The 26798-nt window shown below is 41.8% G+C and overlaps 2 protein-coding genes across 3 annotated transcripts; both read left to right on the top strand.

The window, feature by feature from the left end:
- The first annotated feature begins 419 nt into the window (after positions 1-419).
- Positions 420-11105, top strand: ogfr (opioid growth factor receptor). Of its 2 annotated transcripts, none has more exons than XM_086019382.1 (8): positions 420-514; positions 1840-5218; positions 6744-6809; positions 6886-6967; positions 7042-7120; positions 7778-7844; positions 7946-8094; positions 8185-11105. In XM_086019382.1, exons 2-8 carry the CDS (start codon positions 5111-5113, stop codon positions 9257-9259), a joined length of 1626 nt encoding a protein of 541 aa, XP_085875508.1. In that variant the 5' UTR covers positions 420-514; positions 1840-5110; the 3' UTR covers positions 9260-11105. The 2 variants fall into 2 exon arrangements, with proteins under 2 accessions (XP_085875508.1, XP_085875598.1); XM_086019472.1 differs by lacking the exon at positions 420-514 and adding an exon at positions 714-728.
- Positions 11106-13529: 2424 nt separating this feature from the next.
- On the top strand, positions 13530-26798 carry col9a3 (collagen, type IX, alpha 3). Its single transcript, XM_086019260.1, has 32 exons — positions 13530-13842; positions 14736-14804; positions 15723-15758; positions 17005-17076; positions 17194-17247; positions 18244-18279; positions 18385-18408; positions 18536-18589; positions 18876-18929; positions 19079-19120; positions 19190-19246; positions 19329-19382; positions 19460-19513; positions 19593-19646; positions 19743-19796; positions 19923-19976; positions 20047-20100; positions 20189-20242; positions 20348-20401; positions 20479-20523; positions 20614-20667; positions 20775-20828; positions 21593-21646; positions 21733-21804; positions 22162-22197; positions 22336-22380; positions 22493-22525; positions 22960-23106; positions 23191-23245; positions 23329-23511; positions 25084-25161; positions 25814-26798. The coding sequence occupies exons 1-32, from the start codon at positions 13777-13779 to the stop codon at positions 25996-25998; spliced, it is 2037 nt and encodes a 678-aa protein (XP_085875386.1). The 5' UTR covers positions 13530-13776; the 3' UTR covers positions 25999-26798.

Here is a 26798-nt window from a genome sequence, read left to right as displayed (position 1 = left end):
ATGTTATTCTGACAGATATTTATTTTATTTCGTCTTGAGAGCGACTTGTTGCTCAAGCGGCGCTTGGATTTAGAACGTTTACGAGGCGGAGCCATGGGTGGGCCTGGGTGTGCATAGGCCCACCCAGATTGACAGACTGCCCACCCAGTAAGATTCATGAAAAAATATATATTTTAAAATTATTATTAAATTATTTTTTAGATTGTGTTTTGTTGTGTTTTTTATTTTATTGAATATTTAGAATGGCATAATTGTGGTTGTCTTCGGAAGATCTGAACTTTATATTCAGTCTGTCATTTTATTTGAATATATGATGTTTCGGGATAGGAGGATTGTGCTCAGTAAGAGAAATATTTAGGCCCACCCTGATTTTTCCAGGCCCACCCATGAGCCACGTTCTGGCTCCACCCCTGATACGAGAGCAGTCATTTTTACGGATGTCACTTTTTATTGCGCTCTGGTCAATAACTTTGACTAAAAGGATTATTACTCGCTGCTCGAGTGACTTATAAAGGTATTTTGTTTATTAAAATTTAGTTGTGGATATATTTTAATGTAAATTGTGTCAGATAACTGAACGAGAAACAAGTGGTGTACCGCTGAGATTGTCCCGTGCGGCTCTCGATTGCGCTGCATGGTTCCTGCTGTTATAAAATACAGCTGCTTTGAAGCAAACGGCATATTATTTTGTATTGTATTATTTTTCTAAAATGCTGCAATATTGTTTTGTGAGTATATAGTTCTTTATTTATATTGTGCTTAAGTATTTATTCCTTTTTGATTTGGTTTGGTACGGCGCTAAGAAGAAACGAGAGAGCGAGGTGAATTCGAGCGAGACTGTTCACGTCTGACTCACACGACTCAACCAAACACTGTCCTGCCGTGTCGGTTCTCTTTAGCAAGGAAGACGCCAGAAGAAATACATAAAGTCAAACCTATATTGTAACTCTCCATACTACGGCCTCCGAAGATAAGGAAGAACAACCTTTAAGCGTCACACTACCGTTGTACGTCGCGTCTATCACCGCGGGGCAGGAGGACTCCGCCGTGCATGTGTCAGATGAGCAATTCATCCTCATCGTCAATATCTTGAAGCAGATGTAACGCCTCCTCTACTCTAAAGCTTTTTTAAGAATAGTATAGATATTGGATGGATGCATAGCTCATGGTGACCAGCAGCTTTTATCAATGCAGCCGCTAGTTGCTATGGAAACCTTAATCACGCGATAAAAAAAAATGACGGCGTCAAAAAGGGGTTGGATTAACGCCGAGAATAACGCGCTAAATTGACAGCCCTAGTTCTTATCACTCTGGAGCCGGTTTTCATCCAGGATGTCCCTGTACATTGCTGCAGTCATCTTTCCCTCAATCCTGACTTGTCTCCCAGTCCCTACTGCTGACAAATATCCCCATGATTCACTGTAGGCATGGCATTGGTCAGGTGACGAGCGGTGCCCGGTTTCCTGCACCAGGCATTCACGCCAGCGATTTTAATCTTTGTCTCATCAGACCAGAGAATATTTCTTTCTCATGGTCTGACAGTCCTTCAGGTCCGTTTTGGAAATCTCTACACTCCAAAAATGGGTTGGGTTAATGATAATACAATTCTAGGTCGAAAATGGACCGATCCATTACTTAGGTCAATTTGACTCAACTTTGAAAATGGGTAAGTTATGTACAAAACAACGTAAGAAGGTGGGTCAAATTGACCCATTTGGATCGGCCGATTTTTGCCCCAAAATTGTGTTATTTTTAACCCAACTGTTTTTAGATGGATAGGCGGGCTGTCATGCGCCTTTTACTAAGGAGTGTCTTCCATCTGGCCACTCTCCTGTACAGGCCTAATTGGTGGAGTGCTGCAGAGTGGGTTGTCCTTCTGGAAGATTCTTCTCTCTTCACAGAGGATCGTTGGAGCTCTGACATCTCTGACTGACCATTGGTTTCTTGGTCACCTCCTTGACTGAGGCCCTTCCCTCCCGATTGCTCGGTTTAGGAGGGCAGCCATCTCTAGAAAGAGTCCTGATGATTCGGAACTTCTTGTGTGTAGAATTTTGAGGAAAAAATGTTATTTGGAAGCACAGGCCTGGATGCCCACTGCGTGGGGACCCGGTCAAGAGGATACCACCCCAGCTCAGTGATTCAGGCAGTCCACCAGCCCCTCCGAGTAGCCGTGACCAGTCCCTGAGGGAGGGACATGGGGACCAACTAGCCACCCCCACCCACTGCACCTCACCATGAGTGAAAGGCGGCCCCAACATTGGAAGTATCCCACCTGGAAGGGCGAATGAAAGCCAGTGACCCACGAAAGCTGGAAATGAGGATGGTCGTGTCCCAAGGAAGGAAGATGAAGATGGGGGAGAACACACCCGAACCACCACACACACACACACACACACACACACACACAATTTGGTCATATAGCCATCTGACCAGAATGGGCCAAACCCCAGGGGTCATGCCATGAGCTTTGTGAGTATCCACCTCCTACCCTATTACGATGGTCAAAAGGTCCCAAACTGCCAACTATTTGGCTCAGCATTAATTACAGGAAGGTATCTCAGACAGTAACATGTCTATATTCGTCACTAATCTCCGATTAGCACAATCCAACTGGGGTGTCTGTAACTTGTTTCATCTTGCTGTAGATTAACAAATGTTTCCCTACTCACTGAGTAAACTGCACAAGTGATGAAGCGGCAACACTAAATAGCTACTCTGAATGCCGAGCCCTCCAGTTTCCACAGCAACCAAGACTAAAAATAGAAACTCACACCAATGGCCGTCAACAATAAATCTCCTGTAATGATATGTGATTCTATTTATAGTTCTCACCAATTCCTGTTGAGCTCTGGACAGTATGGTCCCAATCATTTGTTCAAACCACTAAATCTGTGACTTTTGAGCCTTTGTGAATGTGTGCATACATTAAGGGAATGTTGTGTGGACCTTTTATAGTAATAGTATAGTAATATTTCATGCTTTATTTATTGTTTCATGCTAATTTTAGCATAAATTATCAACGTGATGCCGGTGCAAATTATAAATTATACACGGATCTTCGCTATTTGCGTCCCTATCCAATGCAAATGGGTCCACTGTCATCAGAGAGGAAGAGTTTCTCTGCAATCATACATACATAAACATAAACCATACAAACCTACATAAACCAAAAGATTGCCTTCGAAATAGTCACACATGATAACCAAACCTCCACCCATGTACTCAATCAAGACTCACATTTGGTAAAGGCAAGCTTTGTCACGTAGGCTACCATTTTTCACATATAAAGCTCAGACTGACAACTCAGGTCAGAAGTAACAAATTTCTTGAGGAGGCATTATAGAGAAGTTACTAAATGTGTGGTCGGTCACCATAACCACTAAGAATGGCATAGAATAGTAAGAATAATATATGATAATTAGTATGTTATGATGATTGCTGTCCCACATTTGAATTATGCAGAATACAAGTTTGATGACTGGCCTTAGCCTTGTTGTAGTCTAGACGTTAGCCTCGTTCTAATCTAGCCTTGTAGGAATAGATGTTCATCTTTAGCCTTGTTCTGATCTAGGCCCAGCTTGCTTTGCATCCCTTATTGCTTTCAGACATGCATAATAATGACTCACACACACGCACACACATAGGCAGACCAAACTCAGAATGTCAGCAACTGCTTTCGCCCCCCTTTCCCTTAGAGTTGGGACACCTTTGTAATCAGGGATTCCTAAGAAAATAAAAAGCGAGGAGGTGGAGGTGCTTATCAGAGGGTTGCTAGGAACTGTTGCGGTAGTTCCCTTCGCTCCCCTTGCGCAAGTAAAATGACAATATTGTGTTGAGTGTCTTCTTTCCTCATTTTGTGCGTTGTTTACTAATGTCTCACTTGGTGTGAACCTGACAACAGTTGTCCTACTTTTAATTTTAATCTTTTTTCTTTACATATCTATTTATTTATTGTATTAATCATGACTTTAAAATTTCTCAAAAATATCAAGCTACATGTGGTCCAAGACTTGCTCAACATTTCACCGCATTTGTAGTTGACAAGCCCCCTTCAAAAACTTTTAGTTAGGCCATTGTTCAAATCCAAACGTCCATATTTATTATAAAATGTCAGCCAAATGTGAAGTAAATTTGTCACCATTGCCCTTACATTTTGCTGGTCCCTTGTGATGTTACTTTGACCTGCTATTATGGTTCATTTGCTATCGCTTCCAAGGCTAATTTCATGCATAAATTGCCTCCTAACTGATACATTGGTGCCTTATAATGTACATTCACAACTTGTGGAGTGTTTTTTTTTCATTCTCGACTTAATTTGTTTTCATGGCATCTATTACCCAAAAAATATGTGCAGCAATAATAGTCATCATTTTGCCTTATTTGCCTTATTTACAATTTTATTTATGACTTCACTAAAGGAGGCGTTCAGATTTTTTTTTCTGTTGAAAATTTCAACTTTTTCAAAGATTCTTGTTGAAGTCTGACTGACCTTTTGTTTGCGTAATGACCGGAGTCATTTAACTAATTAATTAGAAATAATCAACATCATCGTTGTATGTTGTCTGTTTCAGTGTTTAACATTTTTCCACTGATTGTAGTGAAAGTTTCAAAATACTACAAAAAGATCACCCCTAAACTCTCGACCCCCACTGACTTTGCATTGAGGCGTTGACCAGAAATTGGTGCATTTTCACTGTTTTCAAAGACGATTCATATTCGTTCCAGGAAAATGATACTTATATCACTTGAATCGTCTTTAACAAATCTGTCAGATAATGGTTGTTTCATGTCAATCAATTCATCTTTGAATTCTTTCCTCTCACCCTTAAGCTTGATCAAGTATTTGGAATTAACAGGAGAACGTTTCAACTGCGAACTGTATTTTAATCTTGTGAGCGCTGTGACGAAAACGCCCACTGAAGCACCTGAGGGAAGGCGTCATCACCCCTTCGAGGGAAAAAGAGAGACGATGGTGGCCTGCGAAGAGAGGCGGTCCAGTGCTGTCCTCGGCTAACCTGAAAGGACGTGCAAGTATCGCTGGATCCATGCACATCTTTGTCGGGGAGCAAGCTCGGCTAGCTTTAGGTGGCTTTTGTCGTTTGGGGGAATTATGGAGGACGACTGTGTGTGCGAGTACGACTCGACGTGGGACACCGAGAGTGATGGAGAAGACCCGGCCGGAGATGGTCAACCTCGACGATCCAGGACTCTAGTGTCGGTGAGTGCTTGTCTAGACGCGAAGTTAAAGCTTGACTTACTTGTCATTGTGAGGGTCTGGGGTTAAATCTGGTGACTTTGACTTAGCTGGATGTTGTTGTTGTTGCTGCTGCTTTTGATGCAGCGCGAATATTAGCTTCTTGCTAGCTAGCCCGACAGGCTAGCCGGCTAATGACGCTAGCTTACATTATATGCTCCCTTGTGTGGGTGAGCATACTTTATTCGATTTGAGTTTCATGTGGCGATATTCGTAATTTGTTAAAAAATCGGATGGGTAATTGCCGTACCTTCTAAGTCGAAAACGAAGTGGATTTCATTGGTTGAGTATTTTATTTCATAAGAGCCATACAAAAAACAATTTCCCCTACTGAAACACTTGGACTGACGGTAGAGAGTTGGGAGTAGGAATACATTAAAACTTATTTTAAACCAACGCCTTCACCATTACCACTACCAAAGATAATTTATCCATGAAAAAGTGCAGGCCAAAATATATACCAGTACGTATTCATAATTTCTACGTATGTACCCATTAATACCTATACACACATACCCGGTGTAAATACGCCACCAGCAGATTCGTCTATTTTTTTCGGATGAAAACCAAATGTTTTGGATTCCCCCCCCCCCCCCCCCATTCACCGGGGAAATTTTTTTTTTTTTACTAAATTTTCCATTTTTATATCGTAGAACATATTGAATTTTTATCAGTTTTATGGGGGGAAAAATAATTCCCCAATTTATTTCAATTTCATGGCCGTCAATTATTTTGTTGATTTTCACTATTTGCAGGTAGCCACCCTTAGTTCCACATGAATAGCGGGGGTTGACTGTATTAATACTGTATCTAGTTATACTGTACATACAACCCACATACCCAATTGTTCTTCCCTATATGCATGAATTTACGTTATGTCAAGTGAAGTCAAATTTATTTATACAGCCCATAATCGCAAGAATCTTAAAGGGCCTCACAAGCACACAGTTGACAAATATTAATGACATTTAACACATAATGCTGTATATAAGATGTTAGTTCAAATAGTGTGAGAATCCATTTGATATGATGAAGCGCTACAGGAAGATAGTTTTGGAGAAGTGGGTTCTCTGCAAAACCCAGCCCGGATGGTCAATGCGAGAATCTCCGTAGCAGCGCCTCCGAGGAGGCGCGCCACCTCAGATCTTGCACCGGTCAGTCAGTGCAGAATCTGTAGAACATATACGTACATAATGTACATACTTCTATTCTCCCACACCTTGTGTGCAGCATATTTTTCTGCATTCTTTTGAATTGATAAACTGCTAGTTGTGTGTTTAATATTGTAAAGTTGTGCTGAACCCACAAATGGTAATTCCCTTCCCTTTTCTGAGACAGATGTTCAATGTTTTGTGGTAGTTTGTTGATATCTGTCTTGTGCATTAGTTGTACTGAGTGTCCAGGATTATATGTTATCCATAAGATTTATCACTCTAAATGTGGGTGAAATGCTTGACGTGGGTTTATTCACTGCCATGGTGGTTCACAGCGGCATCACCCGCCCAGAAACATGAGGGCAGCAAAGGACATGCAGAACTACAGAAGAGGATACCCTGTAAGTGCTGAACAGTTACACTCCAATCATCTGACTCCGTGTTGGATTCAATTATGCAATTCTGTTCCTCTGTCAGAATCTTGCAGATGACGAGTGCTCAGAGGACAAAATGAACAACTTGCACTTCTACCTCAATAAATTCCCCTCTGCACCTGATGGTATGATACTTAAAGCACAATATTCTAGCGAAAGGTTGCACGACACTGACATGCTATTTTCTTACATGACACAGAGGTCTACATTGATTCCTTCCTCAAAGAATGGAAAAATGACTACAAAAGGCTGGAGAGAGTCCACTCGTACATTCAGTGGTATGTGCATTATTTCATTGCTAGTTAGTAGGGATAGGAGAGTAACGATACCAGATAAAGGTTTTCGTAGAGACTGCCGATACCAGCCACCGATACTTTAGGCGAACAAAATCGGAGGAGTAAGTCATCCTCAGCATCAGTTGACGCTATACTACGGCAGTTCAACACGTCGGCAAATCATAATCTGTTTCAGAAAGAAAGGTATTTGTTCACAATATTTTGTCATTGCGACATTTTAAAATATCAAAAGTACTTGAGGTGTCCGTACTCTCGTATCGTGAGTACTCAGAGTGAATAGTCATACGGTCTAACCCTTACTAATTAGTGTGCTCAATGCATACATGCAGAGCTGGGCATTTGACTAAAAATTGAGCATCTGTTATTCGTCATCTGTCAGCAGTGTGGGTACCCTTCCGTCGTCCGTCATTCACCTTTTTTTCAGAGGGGCAAAAAAATAGTACCCGCCTATGGGTCGGTCCATCTCTAATTTTAAACGGCCGTCCGTCAATGAATCGTCCGGCCGATTAAATCAGACGATTATAATAAGAATCAAAAACATGAACACTTATTAATTGCTATAGTGGCCATATAAAAAGAGTGCGACGGCCTCGTGCATCTACTCATCAATATTGTTTATCTTCATCCTGCTTTCATCAGGCTGTTCCCGCTCCGTGAACCAGGGGTCAACTACATGGCTTCCGAACTCACCAAAAAGGAGATTGAGGTGAGTTTCCTAGCGTTGGCAGTTAAAAGAAGTTAAAAAAAAGAATTCGCTTTTACTCCTGTTTTTTTTTTTTTTTGTTACTCTCCCTTTGTTGTCCCCAGGCCTTTAAGAGAAACGAGGATGCCAAAAGGAGACTAGTGGAGTCGTACGAACTCATGTTGGGCTTCTACGGGATCCGCCTGGTTAACAAAGAGATTGGCGAGGTGACACGAGCAGAGAATTGGAAAGAGCGCTTCGGGAACCTCGAGCGGTAAGCCTTCTAATATTGTCATGTCACTAACCGGCCTCATATGAACGCTCAGGATGGCCATTTCAGTTTCGACTGTCTCATCTCCATTAGGAACATGCACAACAACCTGCGCATCACACGCATCCTGAAGAGCTTGGGAGAGCTAGGCTTCGAGCATTATCAGGCGCCGCTGGTGCACTTCTTCCTCGAAGAGACGTTGGTCAAGAAGAACCTCAGCAATGTAAAACGCAGCGTACTGGACTATTTTCTGTTTGCAGTTCTGGATAAACAAAAGCGCCAAGAGCTCGTGCGCTTCGCCTACCTTCACTTTGAGCCAAAGGATAAATTTGTGTGGTGCCCCAGAAAGATTCAGAAACAATTCAGGAAGGCAGAGAAACGATCTGACGCCATTGGAAATGGAGAAGGTAAGGACGACATCTACTCAAGGGCTAAAAGCAAAGATGGAGAGAAAGGGGTTCACTTCAAAGAGGAGGAGCTGGATAACGCCGGCAAGGCGCTGAAACAAACGGAAGCAAATAGAGACAAGCTCCAACAGCCTGAGATGTCCCCTCACCCAAAAGCAGATCCAATGACAATTGGAAATGGGAATTCGGAGTCCAATAACAACAGTTTAGGCAACAGTAGCGAGTCCGTCGACGAAATCGATGAAATGGACCAGTCGCCCACCCCCGACACTGTGAGCGTCAAAACCGAGCCCGGCGCAGACGTCAAGTTGAAAGCCACAAACAGCTCACAGGATGCCATTCAGGAGCCAGACCACGTCATGCAAACGGACGAAGACATGAACACCGAGAAGCCACCGAAGAAGAAGAGGGAAGATAACTCGCTCGCGCGGAGCAACGGCTCCACCGCGGACGTGAGCGGCGCCCAGGCGGAGGGAAAGACCGGCAGTGACACTGCCCCCGGCCAAATGAGCTCGCCTGCTCAAACGCCCCTTAAGACTTCAAAACACTCACCTAGCCTGTCATCGGGGAGGGAAGAAAAGATCCCCAGGACTGATTTTACTCAAGTGCCAGACAAAGAGGACAAAGGGTTGCACGCAAACGGGAGTAGCCGTAAAACTAGGGATGAACTGACAGTGACAAGTGAGAAGAAGGTGGAGGATGTCGACATGGAGTCAAACCCTTCTACCGGTAGTTTAGATCCGAGCGTGGCCAATACATGAAGAGTTCTTAGTCAGTCGAGGCCCAACTCTCCAGCGAATTGAAGTCAAGTTGATCGTCTGTGAGGAGCTGCTGGGATTGTTCAGTGTTGAGCGAAAACGCTCTGACCACAGTCACTGTTGTACACTTGGAATCTGGGAGACGTGAAGTGTCCTTTACAGACCACCGTTCCGTTTCGAAACTGTCGCGCCCAAGTCCTGCAGAAGTGGAATTGTTGCCCTTTCAACTTGAGGCTGCGTTCACACTTGCCATTGCAACGGTGCTATGTAAAAAAAAAAAAAAAAAAAAATATCTCTGAGAAGCTTTTTGTGACGTCTCAGCTGGTGAAAAAAATAGCCAAATGTAAAATAACAAATGGATTCAACTTCGCGAGCTGAATTTTTGTTTAGAAAATTTGCGTTTTGTGACCATACAGTCACAAATCAATTGGGTCACAACTTAATGTCAATTTATTTTATTTATTTCATTTTTTGGGGGGGGGCGTCCAAGGAGGGGAAAATGACTGTGTGAACACTAGCAAAGTGGTACGAATGTGCCGAACGTGTTTCATAATTTCCCCTGAACCCCAAGCTTAGGCATACGAGACTACAAGTGTGAACACAGCAAGAGAGTACACAAAGCCTCACGGTTTGTTTGAATGCATTGCATGATTGCCATTTTCATGATTTATATTTGGCAGACAGACCCTCTGAAATCATAGCTGGCTGTTGACCAGTCAAATGTGCAGTTTCTATTTTATTTTATTTTTTTCTATAAATGGTTTTCATAATGTTGAAATGATGCTATAATAAAAAAAAGATATGCTACAACAGAGGTACCCTTGCAAAATGAAAAAAAAAAAATCTGCCTTGGAAATACGATAATGCTATCAGAGAATTTGATCTCTTTCTACTTATCGTGGTCGTTTGAAGTGTGGAACTGCACTGCATCATTCAGGTGTTTCTAATGTTGTTGAGCTTTTTTAGTACCGGAGAGCGGCATAATACAGTGGAACACTTGCATTGCTTCGGTTCACGTCATCTTAAATTTGCAGCATCCACCACAACCACAGTTAACAAGCATATTGTTCAAGGAATCCATCTTAGTGCCAACGACAAGCAGAGAGATGTTTGTAAAGGTGGAATTGTTTATGTTGTTGTTATATTGGATATTACAGGATTTTGCACGTGTACCTAATGTGGCTCACAACAACCGGAGAACGTAACAAAATGAGAGCATAAGTTGAAAACCAAGGAATTTATCAAGGAAGTAAAATGTATCATAGTGACAGCATTAAAATGACTTTCCTAGGTTCATTTAATTTCTTTACAGAATATATAAAGTACTAATATTAATTTAAAAGAGCGAAATGCTCTTCTTTACACCTGTCTTTTCTATTATTATATCATTCTATAAGATGTTTTTGCACTGAAGAATTGGAAGTTTTGTGTTTCCCTTTGCAGGCTGTTTTTGTGTTGATGATGAACTCTCATTCTTCGACCGATTGTCACCAATGTTATCTCTCAGTAATATTGGGTGCTTTCGCACTTGGGGGAATTTGACTTTTGGACAACAGGAAGCCTTGCCAAAAAATGTGATAGACTGCTTGATTGTATCAAAAATATGTTTGTCTTTGCGTCGGAATTGGTCAAGTTTAGCTCAAATCTGTATTTTTTGATTCTTGGTATTTTGGAATCTGTTCGCCAGGGTGCTTGTATTTTTTTTTCCCTCAACACTTGCACTTAATTGTGAATGTTCTTGAGTTAAAATGTTAACAATACAACTTGAGTTCTTTCTATGTGACCTTTCCTCCAACTGAAAACCTGGTTTAAGAGCTGAATAAAGATATTTTCTGACTCATTGATACAATTGGTATACTATTTGTCTAAAGTCATGGAGGCACCATATTTTACTTGGGCCTAAAGATTACATTTAACGTAAAGCTCACCGTTTTCAATAGCATCCCCAATGTCAGTTTATCTATCGAAGCAACATTTCATTGTTAGAAATTAATTTATTTCACATGATGAAACTGGCGAACATTTCAGCTATGGCATCTGACACACTCAAAGGTACTGTAAAAACAAAAAATTGGGGGGGCATTCTTTATTTCTACGCCACCACACAAGAGAACAATCAAGATGTGATTCAAGTGTACAATGGGAGGAAAAAGTATGTGAGTCCTCTGGAGTGGTTTAAATTTCTGCATAAATTGATCAGTAAATATATTACATTGGTCAACATTTTTTAAAAATTTTTTTACAAATCAGCGAGGCAAGTAAACTTCTGAATTCATGTATTGCGCTGATTCTGAATCTGCCCTTGTTTTTTCTCTTGCACATCATTTTTTTAATAATATAAAACAGATTTTATAATATAACATGTAATACATTGAGTAAGATTTTTGAATCAAAGTTTAGGTTCAGCAACAGGTGAAATTATTTTCTGAAACGTCAGCTATGAATTATAACGCACAGTAAAAATCCATACTGCGCAAACTTTTATAGGTCTAACTTAAAAACAAAAAATTAAAATATCTCAAAAACATGATGTGCTAGGAAATAGCCTTTTTTTTTTTAAATCAGCGTAAAAATACATTTAGGGATCCCTGATTAAAATTCATTGTTGACCAGTGTTATTGTTATTAATATTGTTATGGAAACCTTATATGCCAGAGAAAAATGAGAGCAGATTTTGAATTAAAAAAAAAAAATTAATATAAAAAAGTTTAGATTTAAACATTTAGTAAAAATTTGTTGACCTGTGTAATGAAATAGAGTGCTTTTAATTCAAGATTTGAAGCTAAAACCAATCCCATCCAGAAAAGACGTAATACACGGTTTCCGTGTATTGAAAGGGGAATTTGACTTTTTTTTTCCCTTAGAAATTGACCCCCCAAAAATGTTGATCAAGGTGACTTAGGAAAATGTTGGTGTGGGAGGAATAACGCAGGAACACGCAGAAAGTGATTTGTTTAAGCCAGGGATGTGCAGTATTTGGCCAGCAACCACACTCTGAGTGGCCCAATGATTAATTTTAATCTTTTTTTTTTTTTTTTTTTTTTTTACAAACCCTAATAATTCTTCAAAAAATGCTGATAAACATTCAATACACGCTTTCCATTAAAAGCGGGAGTAAATGGGGAGACAAAATCATGGAAGAAAATCAAAATATGAAAAAATATCGGAAAAGAAAACAAATCCGCAAATATGCGAATCTGCGGGTGCCAAACCGCGAATGTGCAGAGTATGACTGTAGTTTTAAGTTGTAATATCACCAATCACCACTAGATGGCAGACATGTCTTAGTTGTGCTTGCACTGGGTCTCATTCTGCCCTATAGTACAACGTGAGTGGGCCTAATACTTTTTTGCAGATTTGTAATGTAATGCAGGCGGCACGGTGGTCGACTGGTTAGCACATCCGCCTCACAGTTCAGAGGTCGTGGGTTCGATCCCGGCTCCAGCCTCCCTGTGTGGAGTTTGCATGTTCTCCCCGTGCCTGCGTGGGTTTTCTCCGGGCACTCCGGTTTCCTCCCACATTCCAAAAACATGCATGGTAAGTTGATTGGACTGTCTAAATTGCCCCTAGGTGTGATTGTGAGTGCGGATGTTTGTCTCTGTGTGCCCTGCGATTGGCTGGCAACCAGTTCAGGGTGTCCCCCGCCTACTGCCCAAAGACAGCTGGGATAGGCTCCAGCACGCCCCGCGACCCTTGTGAGGAGAAGCGGTACAGATAATGGATGGATGGATGGATAATGTAATGCAAAGCATAGTAGCTCAATAGTATAAAAAAATGGAGTGAGTTGATATTTGTGAAAAAAATGTACAAAAAGAGTTCTGTATTTAGTGTGTTCAGTTCTTTGCTGTCCATAAATGGTATTTTTTATGAAAGAGAGCCTTTTGCACTGGAAAAAATAAGTACAGAATGTGGTTATTTTTTCCTTCAAACCCTTTTTGTTGGGTTTAGTTAGTGGATGTTTTATACATGCATTGAAAAATGTACGATCAAACCACATATTAAGAGCACATATGCACGTATACTGTCCATATTGGAAATAGCATTTTTGTCGTATACCTGGTTAGGAATTGCGTGGTCCTATGTGGCCCCCAGTAGCACTGATGAAAAATTGTGGCCCCCTCCAGCATTTAAATTGCCCATCCCTGGTTTAAGATGTCAATCACTGCAGCCCTGTCTTATGATTGGTCAAAACGCAAACCCCACAAAGCTGGGGTCATCGAGCTCCGCCCACTCAACTGAACGACTGTTGCTCGACTTTCTCCATCCTCCTCGTCAAGTGTCAAGTCCCTTTCTTCCTCACCCCCACCTCACACGCAGCAACTCGAGTCCATTCTGAGCTCAGCCCCTTCCTACTTTCTGGAGGTTCGGGTTTATCTGGGAGCCGAGAGGACGTTATTCAGGAGCTGCGCACCTTCAGGTGAACCAAGGCTCCGTTGGACTCTTTGGGGTGGGGAGCGAGCCAGGACCGGCGACCGGATTTGGAGCTTTTTGACACTTCTTGTGAGAGCGAGCTGGGAGTCATGACGACTTTCTCGACTCTGTGGGTGCTCTTAGTCTGCCAGCTTTTAACGTCCTCTTCTGGCCAGGTAGGCATTCATCAGTGGCCTTATAAATGCTCCATTGTTTAGGCCCCCCGGAGCAGCACAATCTGTCAATTCTTGTCAGAAGCTTGTGATGGAGGTGATAATAATGAACCGGTGTGTTATTTACTCCCAGGCACTCAAGGGTGTTAGTCTATTTTATGGTGGGCCAGAACGCAGTCATATGAAGGGTATAGCAGCCGGTTCACCTCGTCACATTATTACATATGCACAAATTGGCCCTGCATTTGATTGATGATGACTTTTCCTACTTTCAATTTGAATCATGTCACGTTATGGAATATAGTGATAAGCAAATACTGAAGTATACAAATGTGGTTCATTTACAGTATATCAAAATGGGGATTTGGTAAGGGGGAAAATGCCTGGGAAATGAGTTAAAATTTCAAGAAATTTGCGATTTTGTTTGAGATTTTCTGTCAAAATGAAAGGAACAAATTCATTTATTTAGAAACATGAAGTAAACTAGTGTTTGCTTTTGTGAGCTCCCTAAAATGATGCGACAGGCCGGATCTCTTTGCATTACATTCAAAAGTATCCATTGATTGCATCTGGTTCAGTGGCCAGATTTTGCTAGCATTTTTCTCCAACCTGTGGAATGTACGGATTGAGAGAAGTGCACACAATACCACCTCTGTTCATTCAGACAAACACACAAGCTCAGTGGATGAATCCACACTGAACCATGGATTCGGTGTATTTTCTCATTTATTCTTTCCTGTCTGCATTGCTTAGTGTAAATTGTGTATTTATGTCTCGTCTCCCATGCCCAATGATGGCACGATCTAGACTTAAGTAACATCAACTTTTCGTCACTGCAAATGAACTCTGCTGCATGGTGACATGTTGTAAGATGCTCTGTTTCCTTTGTATTGCAGAGGCCTGGCCCGCGAGGAGCCACTGGGGCAGCAGGGCCGCCAGGGCCCCCTGGACGGGACGGCATTGATGTGAGTTGACCTTTGTTGTAACGCTTGCTGTACATCAACGGCAGCTTCCAACCAATCTAACGCTGAATCGACCCCTGTGAGCACATGGTGAATTTCAGCAGGTCTAGTCAGCTTCCAGACAGGATTCCAAATAAAAACAATCATTTTTAAATGTATATTTGGCCACCGCTCCAGTAAGCAAACCTTTTTTTTAGCCCAGATATATAAAACAAATACTGCATATAATGTGAGTTTTCAAATATATACCCCATGTAAGCTTTAGACTTCCTAGTCCTGTAGCTCAATTGTCATGTTGTATCCCGTTTTACACATTTGCAATGTTAAGATGTGTTTCCTTGGTCTCTTAAACGTTTTGTCACCGTGGCCCCTCCCACTGGCCCACCCACAATTCTTTCATGCCAATCATGGCAGCAGGCAAATGCGAGCAGGGTTCAGTATGCACCTACTTACTTGATGGACAACTTCTGAAGTCGTTTTTTTATGAATTGAAATCATTTGCAGTTCCTGCAGTTGTAAGGTCCTCGATGACCTAAACTTGTGTGCAGCAGCGTACACTACACACATTGATTATTGGCACAAACTACGCGAATGTGCCCTTGCGAGGTAACATGAGAGTATTTGATTTGTACATATTTTGGTTCCAGCAGTCGGGTGAAGGCACACACAGGGTCTATTCATACATTCCCCAGCTGTGTGCGACCATCCAGAGTTTCACCTCACACCTCCTCCTTGCACTTTCAATCCTCTCCATCCAAACCAGGGATTTGATCATCTGACCATTTTTAGCTTTGTTTGTTCTTCCCTCAAAGCCTGCAGAAGATTAACGCTCTATGGTGGTTTTGCTTTAGTTAAAGTAAGAAAAAAGTAATGAAATACATATATTTATTTAGCTTTTTACAATATGTCTCCTAATTACAGGGCAAACCCGGACCTCCTGGAATTTCAGGCAAAGCAGTGAGTATTTCAATAATGTTGTTATTAAATGCGTTTTCAAATGTAATGCATAGTTGAATTTTGCGCCTCCCAGTCAAGAGGTTCTTGGTCCGTCCGTCCGTCTCTTGGGTACTGTGCTCAGTTTGCAAGTTCTTCACTTGCTTGTGCGGGCTTCTCTCCCACATTCCAAAAACATGCCATGTCGTTCCGTGTGATCATGTGTGTGAATGGTTGTTTCTGTGTACTCTGGAATTGACTGGAAACCAGTCCAAGGTGAACTCCTCGCCCCAAAATCAGTTGGGATAAGCTTCAGATCAAACCGTGGCCCTAAGGAGAATAAAACGCAAAAAAAAATAAATAAAATTATGTATTTAAAAATGTGTTTTTCAACACTGTTATTATATTATTATTATTATTATTATTATTATTATTATTATTTAGAATTTCTTTCTTAATTAATAGACCAACCAACCCCGGTCCTACATTAAGCCTTTTGGGTGGTGGCCAGCACTGGCCCTGTATATTTATCATATCCCACAATAAAATTTAAAAAACTATTAAAAAAAAGTTTTTTTTTAAATTTAGCATCTTCAGTGTATTACTTAAAACATTAAAGAAAAATAGTACTTTTTGAAGTTGTTTTTTCTTTTCTTTTTTTTTTCCCATGTTATGTTTTTTGCAGTTCAAAATCGAACTAAATATTTGACATTTTCTGGGCTGTATATATTTTTCATGCCATCCCTTAACTCATTCACTGCCATTGATGGATTTACTTGTCTTTTCACAGTCCAGCCATTCAATCCCAGGAACTGATTTATATATTTTTTTCAATTTTTTTGAAACGTTAGTGTAAAAGAGATTCTGAAAATATCCGGCAGTGAATGAGTTAAGAGAATGATAATGTGTGCCGCGCAGTCAGAAGATCAGTGATGATTGATCGATGTAGGTAGATGAAACTCAAAGTAGTGAATGTTACAATATTTAAAAAAAAACATGAATGTGTTGATTTCATCATATTTATTTATGAAAATAATATAATATAATATGAAAAGCGTCAGTGAACATTGGGTGGCCTGACAGTCACGTATTGGCCCTGGGTCATTGTTAATGCAGAACTCTGCAACCTACCTGGAAGTCACCTACCTATAAAATGTATTCCAAAGAAAGATGAACTTACCCTATCATCCCTATTTTGAGAAAGTCTTCAAATAAATCTTAAATGTTTATTTTCAATTTTTGTTAATGGCGTTCTCTCTATTTTTTGCAGGGCCTCAAGGGAAAAGCAGGAATACCGGGAGTCGCAGGAAAACAAGGCCTGCCAGGACTTCCGGGGATAGATGTAAGTACCAAGAATCAGCACACTGCCTTTGATGTCCTCTAAGAATGAGTCACTGAATGAATATTATTCACTTTTCAAGAATGTTATGCAAAGTGATGAAATGCATCTTTTCTTCAGGGCCTGACAGGTCCTGATGGTCCCTCTGGGAAGGACGGACCTGCAGGAGAGGCAGTAAGTCTGTCTTGTGTGTTGTTCAGACGAATTCAGCTCAGTGATGGAATATATCTGCAGGTTGTATGAGGATGGCGGTATGATGCCCGCATGCCCTTTGTCAAGATAGATTTGTCAAGCGGGCTCAGCCCCGTGATCTGAACACTTTTAACGAGGGATCACAATCGGCTTTATTTCTCTAATCCGGCCCGGAATGTCACCCCCCCTGTCATTCTGAGACTGGGGGTGACGAACCCGTATGTGCTGTCCACGTTTTATCATTATATTCGTTATGAATGTAAAAGAAATTACATTTAAAGGGAAAGTCAACTCAAACATATATTTTTTTCCAAGAATATGTTCTATGCAGGCTCACTAGTTGAAACACGGCATTCTGATTAATGTTGCGTTTGTGGAATAAGAATTAATAGAACATATTATTGAAAACAATATGTTTGGGTTGACTTCCCCCTTTAAGTAAAATGTTTCAAGTCTGCTTTTCAAACATTCTGTTTCCCCAGCAATCTAGCTAATTAGCTAGCTAAAAACAAGAGAGCAACTGAAGTCACATCCCATCTGTTTGTGTGGAATGTCGTGACTAAGCAAAGTGTAACGTCTTTGTGATTATTTGGACTGTTGCCTTTACAAATACAGCTGTTACGGGGTTAAATAAAGAGTTAGAGAAGGTGGAGGGGTAGGTCAGGGGTTTTTTTTGCCACAGAGGGCGCATGATGTGGGGTAATCCATTTCGGTCAATGATAACTGCCAGGTGCAGTATTACGAGTATTCTTTTCTGAGAATGACATACAGTCATTTGTTTGTTGTAGGAATTACTTTATACATCTTCAATTTTCAAAAATGAATTAAGTTGAAATAATGTGTCTATCACAGCAGAGCATCAGTTACATTTGCATATTGTGTTAAGACTCTAGCATGAGCCACTTACTATTTGGTCACAAACGCAGCATTGCACAATTCCAAGCGTCTGATTCAGAGACTTTGCGTGTCTCCCCACAGGGAGAAAGCGGACCTCCTGGGCCACCTGGACCTGCTGTAAGTACCCCAACATAAAATCAACCAGGCCCTCAGTCAGCATGCCCTGGTTGACACAATTTAAAGCAGAATTTGTGCCGGTAATACTTATTGTATTTTCCGTAGGGCAGAGGGAGATCAGGAGCTCCAGTGAGTATAAAAGCATTTTAATCCTCTTGTCATGTCCAGGAAGTTTATTGGTTTTGAATCCTGGAAGAATATACTCACTGCATGTCCTCTTTGTATTGATTACACATTTGCCGTCTTTTCTTTTTAGGGTTTACCCGGGACCAACGGGTTGCCAGGTGGAGTCGGACCTCAGGGTGCTGTGGTGAGTGTCCAATGGCCTCAATTTGTCCTCCTGCCATAATCGAGATGGAGCGTCATCCACTGAATCAGAAAGAGATCACCCATGCCCTGTTTGTATCTTTATTTTATCTTTCATTCCATACACCTCTCGGGCAGATACTCCACAAGTGCCCCTGCGTCATGTGCTTATGTAGTAGAACTTATTCAGAGGATCAGAATGGTGATCAGTTGTAAAATAAAAATATATAAATAAATTTTAAAAAATCTTAATCGAATACAGGAAAAAAAAAAATCCTTTATCTTACCAGGGTGCTGAGGGTCTTCCAGGACTTCCGGGACCTTCTGGTCCTGATGGGCCACCTGTAAGTGCAGCCTTCATCATATGTGAGAAAATAGTGCTATTATAATAGTACCTTTGCACATTTTTCCACTTTTCACCAAGTGCCTTTGTAAGTCATTTATTTTTCGAACGTCAAGTTCATGCATGAAACAATAACTGGTGCTTTTTCAGGGTCTTCCTGGTACTCTGCACGATCTCACTGGTGATCTTCTGGTAAGTATTCAATGACGGGCCGGAATGAGGTGCATAAATAGCCGGATGCTCAGTGGTTTTTGTATACAGTGCCCTGCCATCTGCCCCTCTGGTCCTCCTGGTCCTCCAGGGATGCCAGGATTTAAGGTGACTATTTACGATGAGTAGAACGGCAACCCCCTATACGTAATCATCATCCTGCCATTGAATATTCTGACTCTTCTTATAGGGTCACACAGGCCATAAAGGAGACAAGGGAGAAGTTGGGAAAAATGGAGAGAAGGTGAGTGTATGACCTACGGCACAACTGTCCTACAGATTTGGGTATGTTGGTTTACTCAGTGTTTGGTTTGCCTTTAGGGTGGCGCTGGTCCTCCTGGTCCCGCAGGTTTTCCGGGGACAGTTGGCCTACAGGTAAGGTCATTTCAGTATTGCAGCTATTGTAGGACTCTTGACGACGACTGTCTCAAAATGCTGCTTGGCTATTTTCCAGGGCCCACGCGGTCTAAGAGGTTTGCCAGGTCCTATGGGATCTGTGGGAGACAGAGTAAGAAAAGACTGATTCATTCATGGCACTGATTGGACTTCATCGGGAAATGTTGTCCGATATTGTCTTTGCCCTTATTCTCTCGTTTGTCGGTAGGGTCTGCCGGGGTTCAGAGGCAAACCTGGCATCGCCGGCATCATCGGAAAGACAGTGAGTCTCTCTTTATCTCTTGAAACACTCGGAAAAAGTCGGGATGTTTGGGTCATAATCGACGGCCACAATTAAACACTGGTCCCATCAATAAATAGCTGTTTATGTTGCATCTGATTCTTCCAGGGTGACACTGGAGAAAGGGGTCCCCAAGGTTTCAGAGGTCCCAAAGGAGAAATTGTAAGTGAAAGATTTGGAGTTTGCAGGCTCTGCAAATATCACATAGTAAACACGCGTGTGCTTTGAACAGGGTAAAATTGGTCCGAAAGGAGGTGTTGGTGGTGCTGGGCCCAAAGGGGAGCCCGTAAGTGACCACCTGATGAAAATGCATTCTTACATGGTCAATCATAACACGGCAGAGAAATGAAAGACTGTGCTTGATTTCCTAACAGGGCATACCTGGCAGAGATGGCAAAGATGGCACACCAGGAATGGATGGCGAGAAAGTACATATGACAGTTTGGGCCTCTTGTGCTCCGTGTTTAAAGATATCAGCTAGCCACAGTCTGATTAAGACTGATCTTACAGTCACAGTTTGTGTGTTTGGCTAGGGTGATGCTGGGCAGCATGGCGTAGTTGGAGAAAAAGGACCAAATGGACTTCCTGTAAGTTACAATTACATATGTGTGTGTGTCCTCTGTCCAATAAAACAAGCTCACAATGAATATATTTTCCTCCATAGGGTCTACAAGGAAAGGCTGGTGGCAAAGGATCCAAAGGAGAAGTTGTAAGCTTTCAAACTCAACGCAAGCCTACGAGCCTTAAACATTAGGAAGAACCATGCGAAACACCTTTTCTTTTCTTTTTTTCTCACCAGGGTGATCCAGGAAAGACTGGGGGGACGGGACCCTCTGGAGAGCCAGGTATTCCTGTATGTATCTGGTGGACGTCTGGGCATATACTGAGCCTATCCGACATTAAATTCTAGTTGGAACAATGCAGCATCTGGTTTCTCAAATCTTCCATGTCTTCTCACAGGGTGACATTGGCATACCAGGAGAGAGAGGCATAGCAGGACCCAGAGGAGTGGCTGTAAGTTTACGCCAAAACATCCAATGGCACAACATTCAAACTCACTGCGACTGTGGAATATTGTAGAATTTTGGAAACCCTTATAAACCTTTACTAGACTCCAAAGTGTCCGTAAGTGTGAATGTGAGTGGTTCTTTGTCTATTTGTGCCCTGTGATTGGCTGGTGATCAGTTCAGGGTGTACCCCCACCTTTTGCCCAAAGACAACTGGGATAGGCTCCAGCACAACCGCGACCCTAGTGAAGATAAGCGCTTCAGAGAATGGATGGATGGATTTTAAACTTGTGGACAAAGGACTATCTTAACTCATTTGGTGCCAGACATTTTCAGACCCTCTTCTACCCGTACGTAAAAAAAAAAATGGAAAAAAATATAAATAAGTTTCTGGGGTTGAATGGCTGGACTGTCAAAAGACATACAAAAACGTTTTTGGCACTGAATGAGTTTAAAAGGAGGAATGGCAACGTAGGACTTTTTATCAAAAGTTAAGAGAGCTGCACTGCTCCAGATTGAGAAGTATGCGACAGTGGAGTCAGTATAAATAGATGGCCAGGGACTGTAAGAGGTATTCACACCGGTAGAAAGTACAGACAAAGAGGTCTTTGTGCTTGCATCAGACGCTGGGCCATGACAGAAAAAACACAATCATAGGAAATGACATACAAAGCACATTTCACATCGCGTCAATAAAGCATGTTTTGTCTTTATAAACATTATAATTACAATGCTACCAGTAGTTAATAAGCCGGGTGTTTTTTCCCACAGGGAGGCATTGGACTTGCAGGCAACCCAGGACCTCAGGGAGTGAAAGGTTTCCAGGTCAGTGCAGTGCACCATTGCTGTTTTCTGTTGCTTTTGTTACAATTAATATCATCAGTCATTTTACAGAGTTTCATGTCCCGCAGGGTATCACGGGAATTTTGGGGGATCCGGGTCTACCAGGTCCAACAGGAATCCGAGGAGAGTTTGGTGAAAGAGTGAGTCCTTTGCCTACCCTCGGCCGACATCAAACATCAACAGTAGCATATATCTCATTAGGTACTGCATCTGTACAAAATAGAGGTCAATTCGCAGGCTATCCCATCTTTAGTGGAAGTGGAATAAAGTAGAAGTGTTGCCCGAATAGAGTTCCGACACTCAGTCGTCCTCAGCCTAGAAAGACAGAACAAAGATGGTCTTTATATCGCTTCCCCTTCCCCATAACCTGCCCACCTCACTGCTGCACAAAATAACCACTCACCCCGCCCCCGCCCACTACATCTCCTACCCTCTCGCACAAATGTCTCAACATTGCTCTCATTTATGTTCTGTCTCCCCCTCACCCAACCTCACAGGGGCCGGTTGGAGCTTCGGGATCCAAAGGAGACATGGTAAATATTTTAGTCAAAGTTCAAGGTGGTCATGCTTAACAAAGCCTCATCTGAACTCATCTTTCAGTCCGCCCCTGTTTTAATGTTATTTGGACGAATGTTTCAGATTCACTGTGTGATGTCTTGTTGTATTTGTAGGGTGTAGCAGGAAGTGACGGTTTACCTGGAGAGAATGGAGAACCTGTACGTATACTTGTCAAATGTTTCACATGTAAAGTAATTAGTAGACGGGTGCTCTAATTTCCAAATTTCCTAAAACATAAACCCTAATTTCCTGTTTCTCTTTTATTTGCAGGGCCATTTTGGACCAGCTGGACAAAAAGGACAGGTAGGCTGCACTTATTTGTGTCTTTGCAATTTGCCAATAATGTGTCCAGCCAACCTTCACACCCCAATAGAACTGATGACGGTATATCCGCTGTGTTCCTGGTCGGCCCGTTGCCTTACAGCAGTCGCTGCACTTTCTGCCTCACATTCCAGGTTCAATGGGATTAATTAGTGCCAGGCATTGTTTCTTCAGCTTCAATGAGTGCTTAAAGAAGAAAGCAATGAGTAGCATGAAGGTGCAGCACAATTTGTGTAATTACAAACACAGCATTGATGAGTTTCATGCTCCTAGATTCTTTGATTATTTTTTTTTTCTCACTTGTTTGTTGAAAAAGTGGCGTTGAGGGTAATCGCAGATATTTTTAGCTCCTGCTGACATTTAATTAGCACTTTATGTTAAAATACAAGTCGTTTAGAAGTTTTTATTGGAAACAGGCAGGGAAACGAGGAGAACTGGGACCTAAAGGTGTCACGGGGCCACAAGGAGAATTTGGGGCAAGAGGGGCCCCGGGAAAACCAGGATTAATGGGCTTCCAGGGAGAACAGGGTCTTCCCGGGATTGCTGGAAAGACAGGTGTACCCGTAAGTGTTTCTTTTTGAAGATTAGCAAACAAACTGTGTGAATTACTTTACTGTCCATAATAAAATCTTGCTCTTGTGTTTTAGGGTAAACTAGCGAGTGAACAGCACATCAGAGAGTTGTGTGGCTCAATGATCGATGGTGAAGATCCACTTTAATTCATTGCAATGTTGACAGAAATGTAAGTGGGAACTGACGGTCTGATGGCCTGCCACACCCCGCAGATCAAATTGCACAACTGGCCGCCAATCTTCGTAGACCTCTGGCACCAGGGATGGTCGGCCGACCTGGACCTGCTGGACCTCCGGGACAGCCGGGATCAGCTGGCTCCATCGGTCACCCGGGTGCCCGGGGACCTCCGGGATACAGAGGCTTGCCAGGAGAACTTGGAGATCCTGGTACCAGAGGTATGGCGGTTTAAAATGTATACAGGATAATGGTACCTTGACGTATGAGTTAGCTTCCGATACAAGCGCCACTCGAGTGAAGTGGGGACAAACGGAGCGGTCTGTTTACTGAACGGGACAATCAATCAAACACACAAATACAAAATGAAAACGCTGTTATTGTTATTGCTAACGCAGCCCACTGAGAGCCAAGAAAACAAGAAGAGAAACAAAACACATGAGACAACGACAAAGTGCAGTAAAGTGTTGAGCCACGATTTTCACATCAACAAACATCCCCGCATCTGAACCGAAAGCATTCAGTTGTTAATTGCTGCTCAACAAGCGTTGCTGACATAAAGTAACATAAATATGAATGTTAGCTAGCTTTCATGTAGCCTACCATAGTTGGAACGTATGGTGTTTGTAATGGCTGTAGCCTTAGGCCAGTATGACTCAATATCATGTTAACAACAGAACTACAAACCCCAATTCCAATTGGAAGTTGTGTAATAGAATAGAATGAGAGTGCAACTTTGCAAGAATCTGATGTAAGTTCAGCAATTTGGGCTGCTTTATTTACCAAGAAAAACATTACAAAAGCCATACACTTTGTAAATATTCAGTAAGAACAAGCTGTTTTAGGTACTAAAGGTACATGAAAAGCTATGATCATAAACATCATCATCTCCATGTACTTACCGAGTTGGGAGACGATCTGGATTTCATTTTGTGGATCTCTCAAATCAAGAAGTTGCTGTACAGCGCTTTTACTTTTCGCGACGCTTTGTCCGATGGCAAGCCGCTGCATGTTTTTCATCTTAGCCGTAGTGTACACAGAATAAAATGATCAAATCCATCACTCTCAAGTTATATTGTCTCAGCTGACACAATTCAGCAGCCTGCTCTATTAGCCGCTAGGCGCTACTTGCAATTCAGCGTCACTTCCGGTCTGCAGCTGCAAATGACTTCATTCTACATGGTGCTGCCCTCACATTGATGGATTAGTACGTATATTTCTCACTCTACGAATGAGATAGTAATCAATGATCAGACTACGATGTTTTTACTAGTGCTGGCACATTCATGGTATTCCTGCTTTAAAAATGCTTGGGTTTAGTTTCACTTTAATGCACGGATGCCAACATCTATACAAAGTAAAGTGAGTATAGGGCCTTAAAATTGTTTTTATTTTGTCTTAAGAAGACAATACTAAGGCCAAATAGCCTTTACTGTTTCAATTGTATTTCATAGTTTTACATGTAACACATGTTCCATTTTTTTTTCCAGGAATAAAAGCCAATTGCTTGGTCTATTCAACTTTTTTTTTTTACAAGATTACTCAATGAATTGAAGGAATAATTGGCATAATATTTCATTCAAAAAAAATTTAAAAGATGAGGTTATGGCATTTCATTGGATAAAACTGATCCATGTACTATACCAGTAAACTGAGTTAGTTTGGTTGCAGAACAAATTCAACTCGTAAGTCAAGGTAACACTGTAGTGTGGACTTATCTACTGGTGGAAGCGCAATGCTCACCTGTATGTGACCAAACACACAATTGTTCAAGCTGTCCTTTCTGAAAACAGGTGACGTGGGTCAGCAGGGTGATAAGGGACCCGTCGGCAAAACAATCGAGGGCCCCGTTGGAGACCAAGGATACCAAGGTACAGCGTGAGGCCTCACGTTCGTTTTAGCCTCGTTACCTTTCAATACTGTGTCATTATTTATTTGATTTATATCGCAGCAATATTCAACAGAGGTTATCTCAAGTCAAGACAACAGTGCAAAGGAAAAACAGTTCGGTGTTTTCAAACGATACTGCCTAAAGGGGGCATAACAACTGCATAACATAACAACTGTGATCCGCGCACAGACATTTTCAGTCAGCATTTCCAATATTGGCAAACTGTCAGGAGGACTTACTGTTTCGAAACATGCTGGCCAGCACTGCAAAAGTATAGCAAATAGAAATGTGTAGTGAGGAACATAAAAGCCCCAAGTTGACCTACTTGTATAAACCAACTTGGCATTATCTTGAACTTGATTGCTCTTGATCCTTTTGACCACCAGCAAACAATGAACACCACCCAGTTTGAGGGTCACTCTGAATCAGTGCTGTTAGTGAATGTTTTGGGCACAAAATTAGCAAATGAGTTCCCCCAAATCACATGCAAGAGCCTAACCATGAATATGGAAGAGGGGGGGGGGGTCACTGTCCACATGGCGCCACCTGCAGCAGCAACTCATGTTGGGTCACAACCAAACAAAGACACCAAGACTTGTCTCTTTGTCACAATAAGTGTATACTCTTCACAGGTCTTCTCGGAGTCCCGGGGATTGTTAAAGATGGCCGTGATGGCTCCCCTGGAGACCCAGGTGAGCCTGGAGAGCATGGCAGGGTAGGTAGGACTGGGCACCAAGGACCGCCTGGAATCTGTGACACATCAGTCTGTCAGGGAGCATCAGTTGCTGGGAAATCATCTAACCCTAAAAACTATTAAACATCACTTCCTGTTGCCATCCGAACCAACAAGAAAAAAAGGTGGGGGAAAAGGATGGAATTAAAGACAAAGGTGGTGACAAAAATCTCCTCTTTATTTGAATATGCCTATCAGAAGTTGGAAGGAAAAATCAACAGGTGTGACATTTTCGAGGAACAGTTGAACATCCGACAACATGTGACAACTCTAACAGCAACTGAGAGTCCCGCCCCAAAAAATCCCGCTGTCATCCATCAATAAGGTGGATGCATGGACAAAGTGCTCGAGAACATCAGCATTCCGTCAAAATATTATCACTTAAGACTTTCGGATTTTGAACAAGTGAAAAAAAAAAAAAGATGAGTGCTTTGTGTATAAAAACCTTGTACATGTCCTTGCCCCCCCATTTCTCTGGTCTACTCTGACAACAACAGTGAGTGTACATTATGATCCATTGATGTAGAGCCCAGGTGTTACCTCAGCACGCAAATTGTTTTGTGTTCAATATGCAAATAGGAGCATCAGGCCCCTGTAAAGCAGCAATGTATGTACAACAAGCAGGTGTGGACTAATCCCAAAAAGATGACCCCCCCCCCCCCTGTTTGTTTTTTTTGTATTAATTTTGTTTCATAACATTTGAAGTTGAATCTTTAGACTCAAATGCCAAATAAAACTTGTGGATGAAGAAATCAGACATTGTAAAATAAATTCCGTAATCTTAGGTGCAGTTCTTTTCCCTTTTTTTGAGGTTGGATTCTGCAATGAGCACATCCACTATGTACTAGCGGTGCTGTAACTATTACATAAACAATTAAACACTA

This window comes from Filicampus tigris, chromosome 1, assembly GCF_054856515.1.
Source record: "Filicampus tigris isolate MCC_2025a chromosome 1, RoL_Ftig_1.0, whole genome shotgun sequence".
NCBI lineage: Eukaryota > Metazoa > Chordata > Actinopteri > Syngnathiformes > Syngnathidae > Filicampus > Filicampus tigris.
This window is presented reverse-complemented; position numbering and strand designations above follow the sequence as displayed.

Coding starts and splice junctions, on each gene's coding strand:
- col9a3 (XM_086019260.1), top strand. CDS start 13,777: ATGACGACTTTCTCGACTCTGTGGGTGCTCTTAGTCTGCCAGCTTTTA. Junction 14,805..15,722: donor CTGGACGGGACGGCATTGAT/GTGAGTTGACCT, acceptor TCCTAATTACAG/GGCAAACCCGGACCTCCTGG. Junction 20,829..21,592: donor CAGGACCCAGAGGAGTGGCT/GTAAGTTTACGC, acceptor TTTTTCCCACAG/GGAGGCATTGGACTTGCAGG.
- ogfr (XM_086019382.1), top strand. CDS start 5,111: ATGGAGGACGACTGTGTGTGCGAGTACGACTCGACGTGGGACACCGAG. Junction 7,121..7,777: donor GTCCACTCGTACATTCAGTG/GTATGTGCATTA, acceptor TGCTTTCATCAG/GCTGTTCCCGCTCCGTGAAC. Junction 7,845..7,945: donor TCACCAAAAAGGAGATTGAG/GTGAGTTTCCTA, acceptor TGTTGTCCCCAG/GCCTTTAAGAGAAACGAGGA.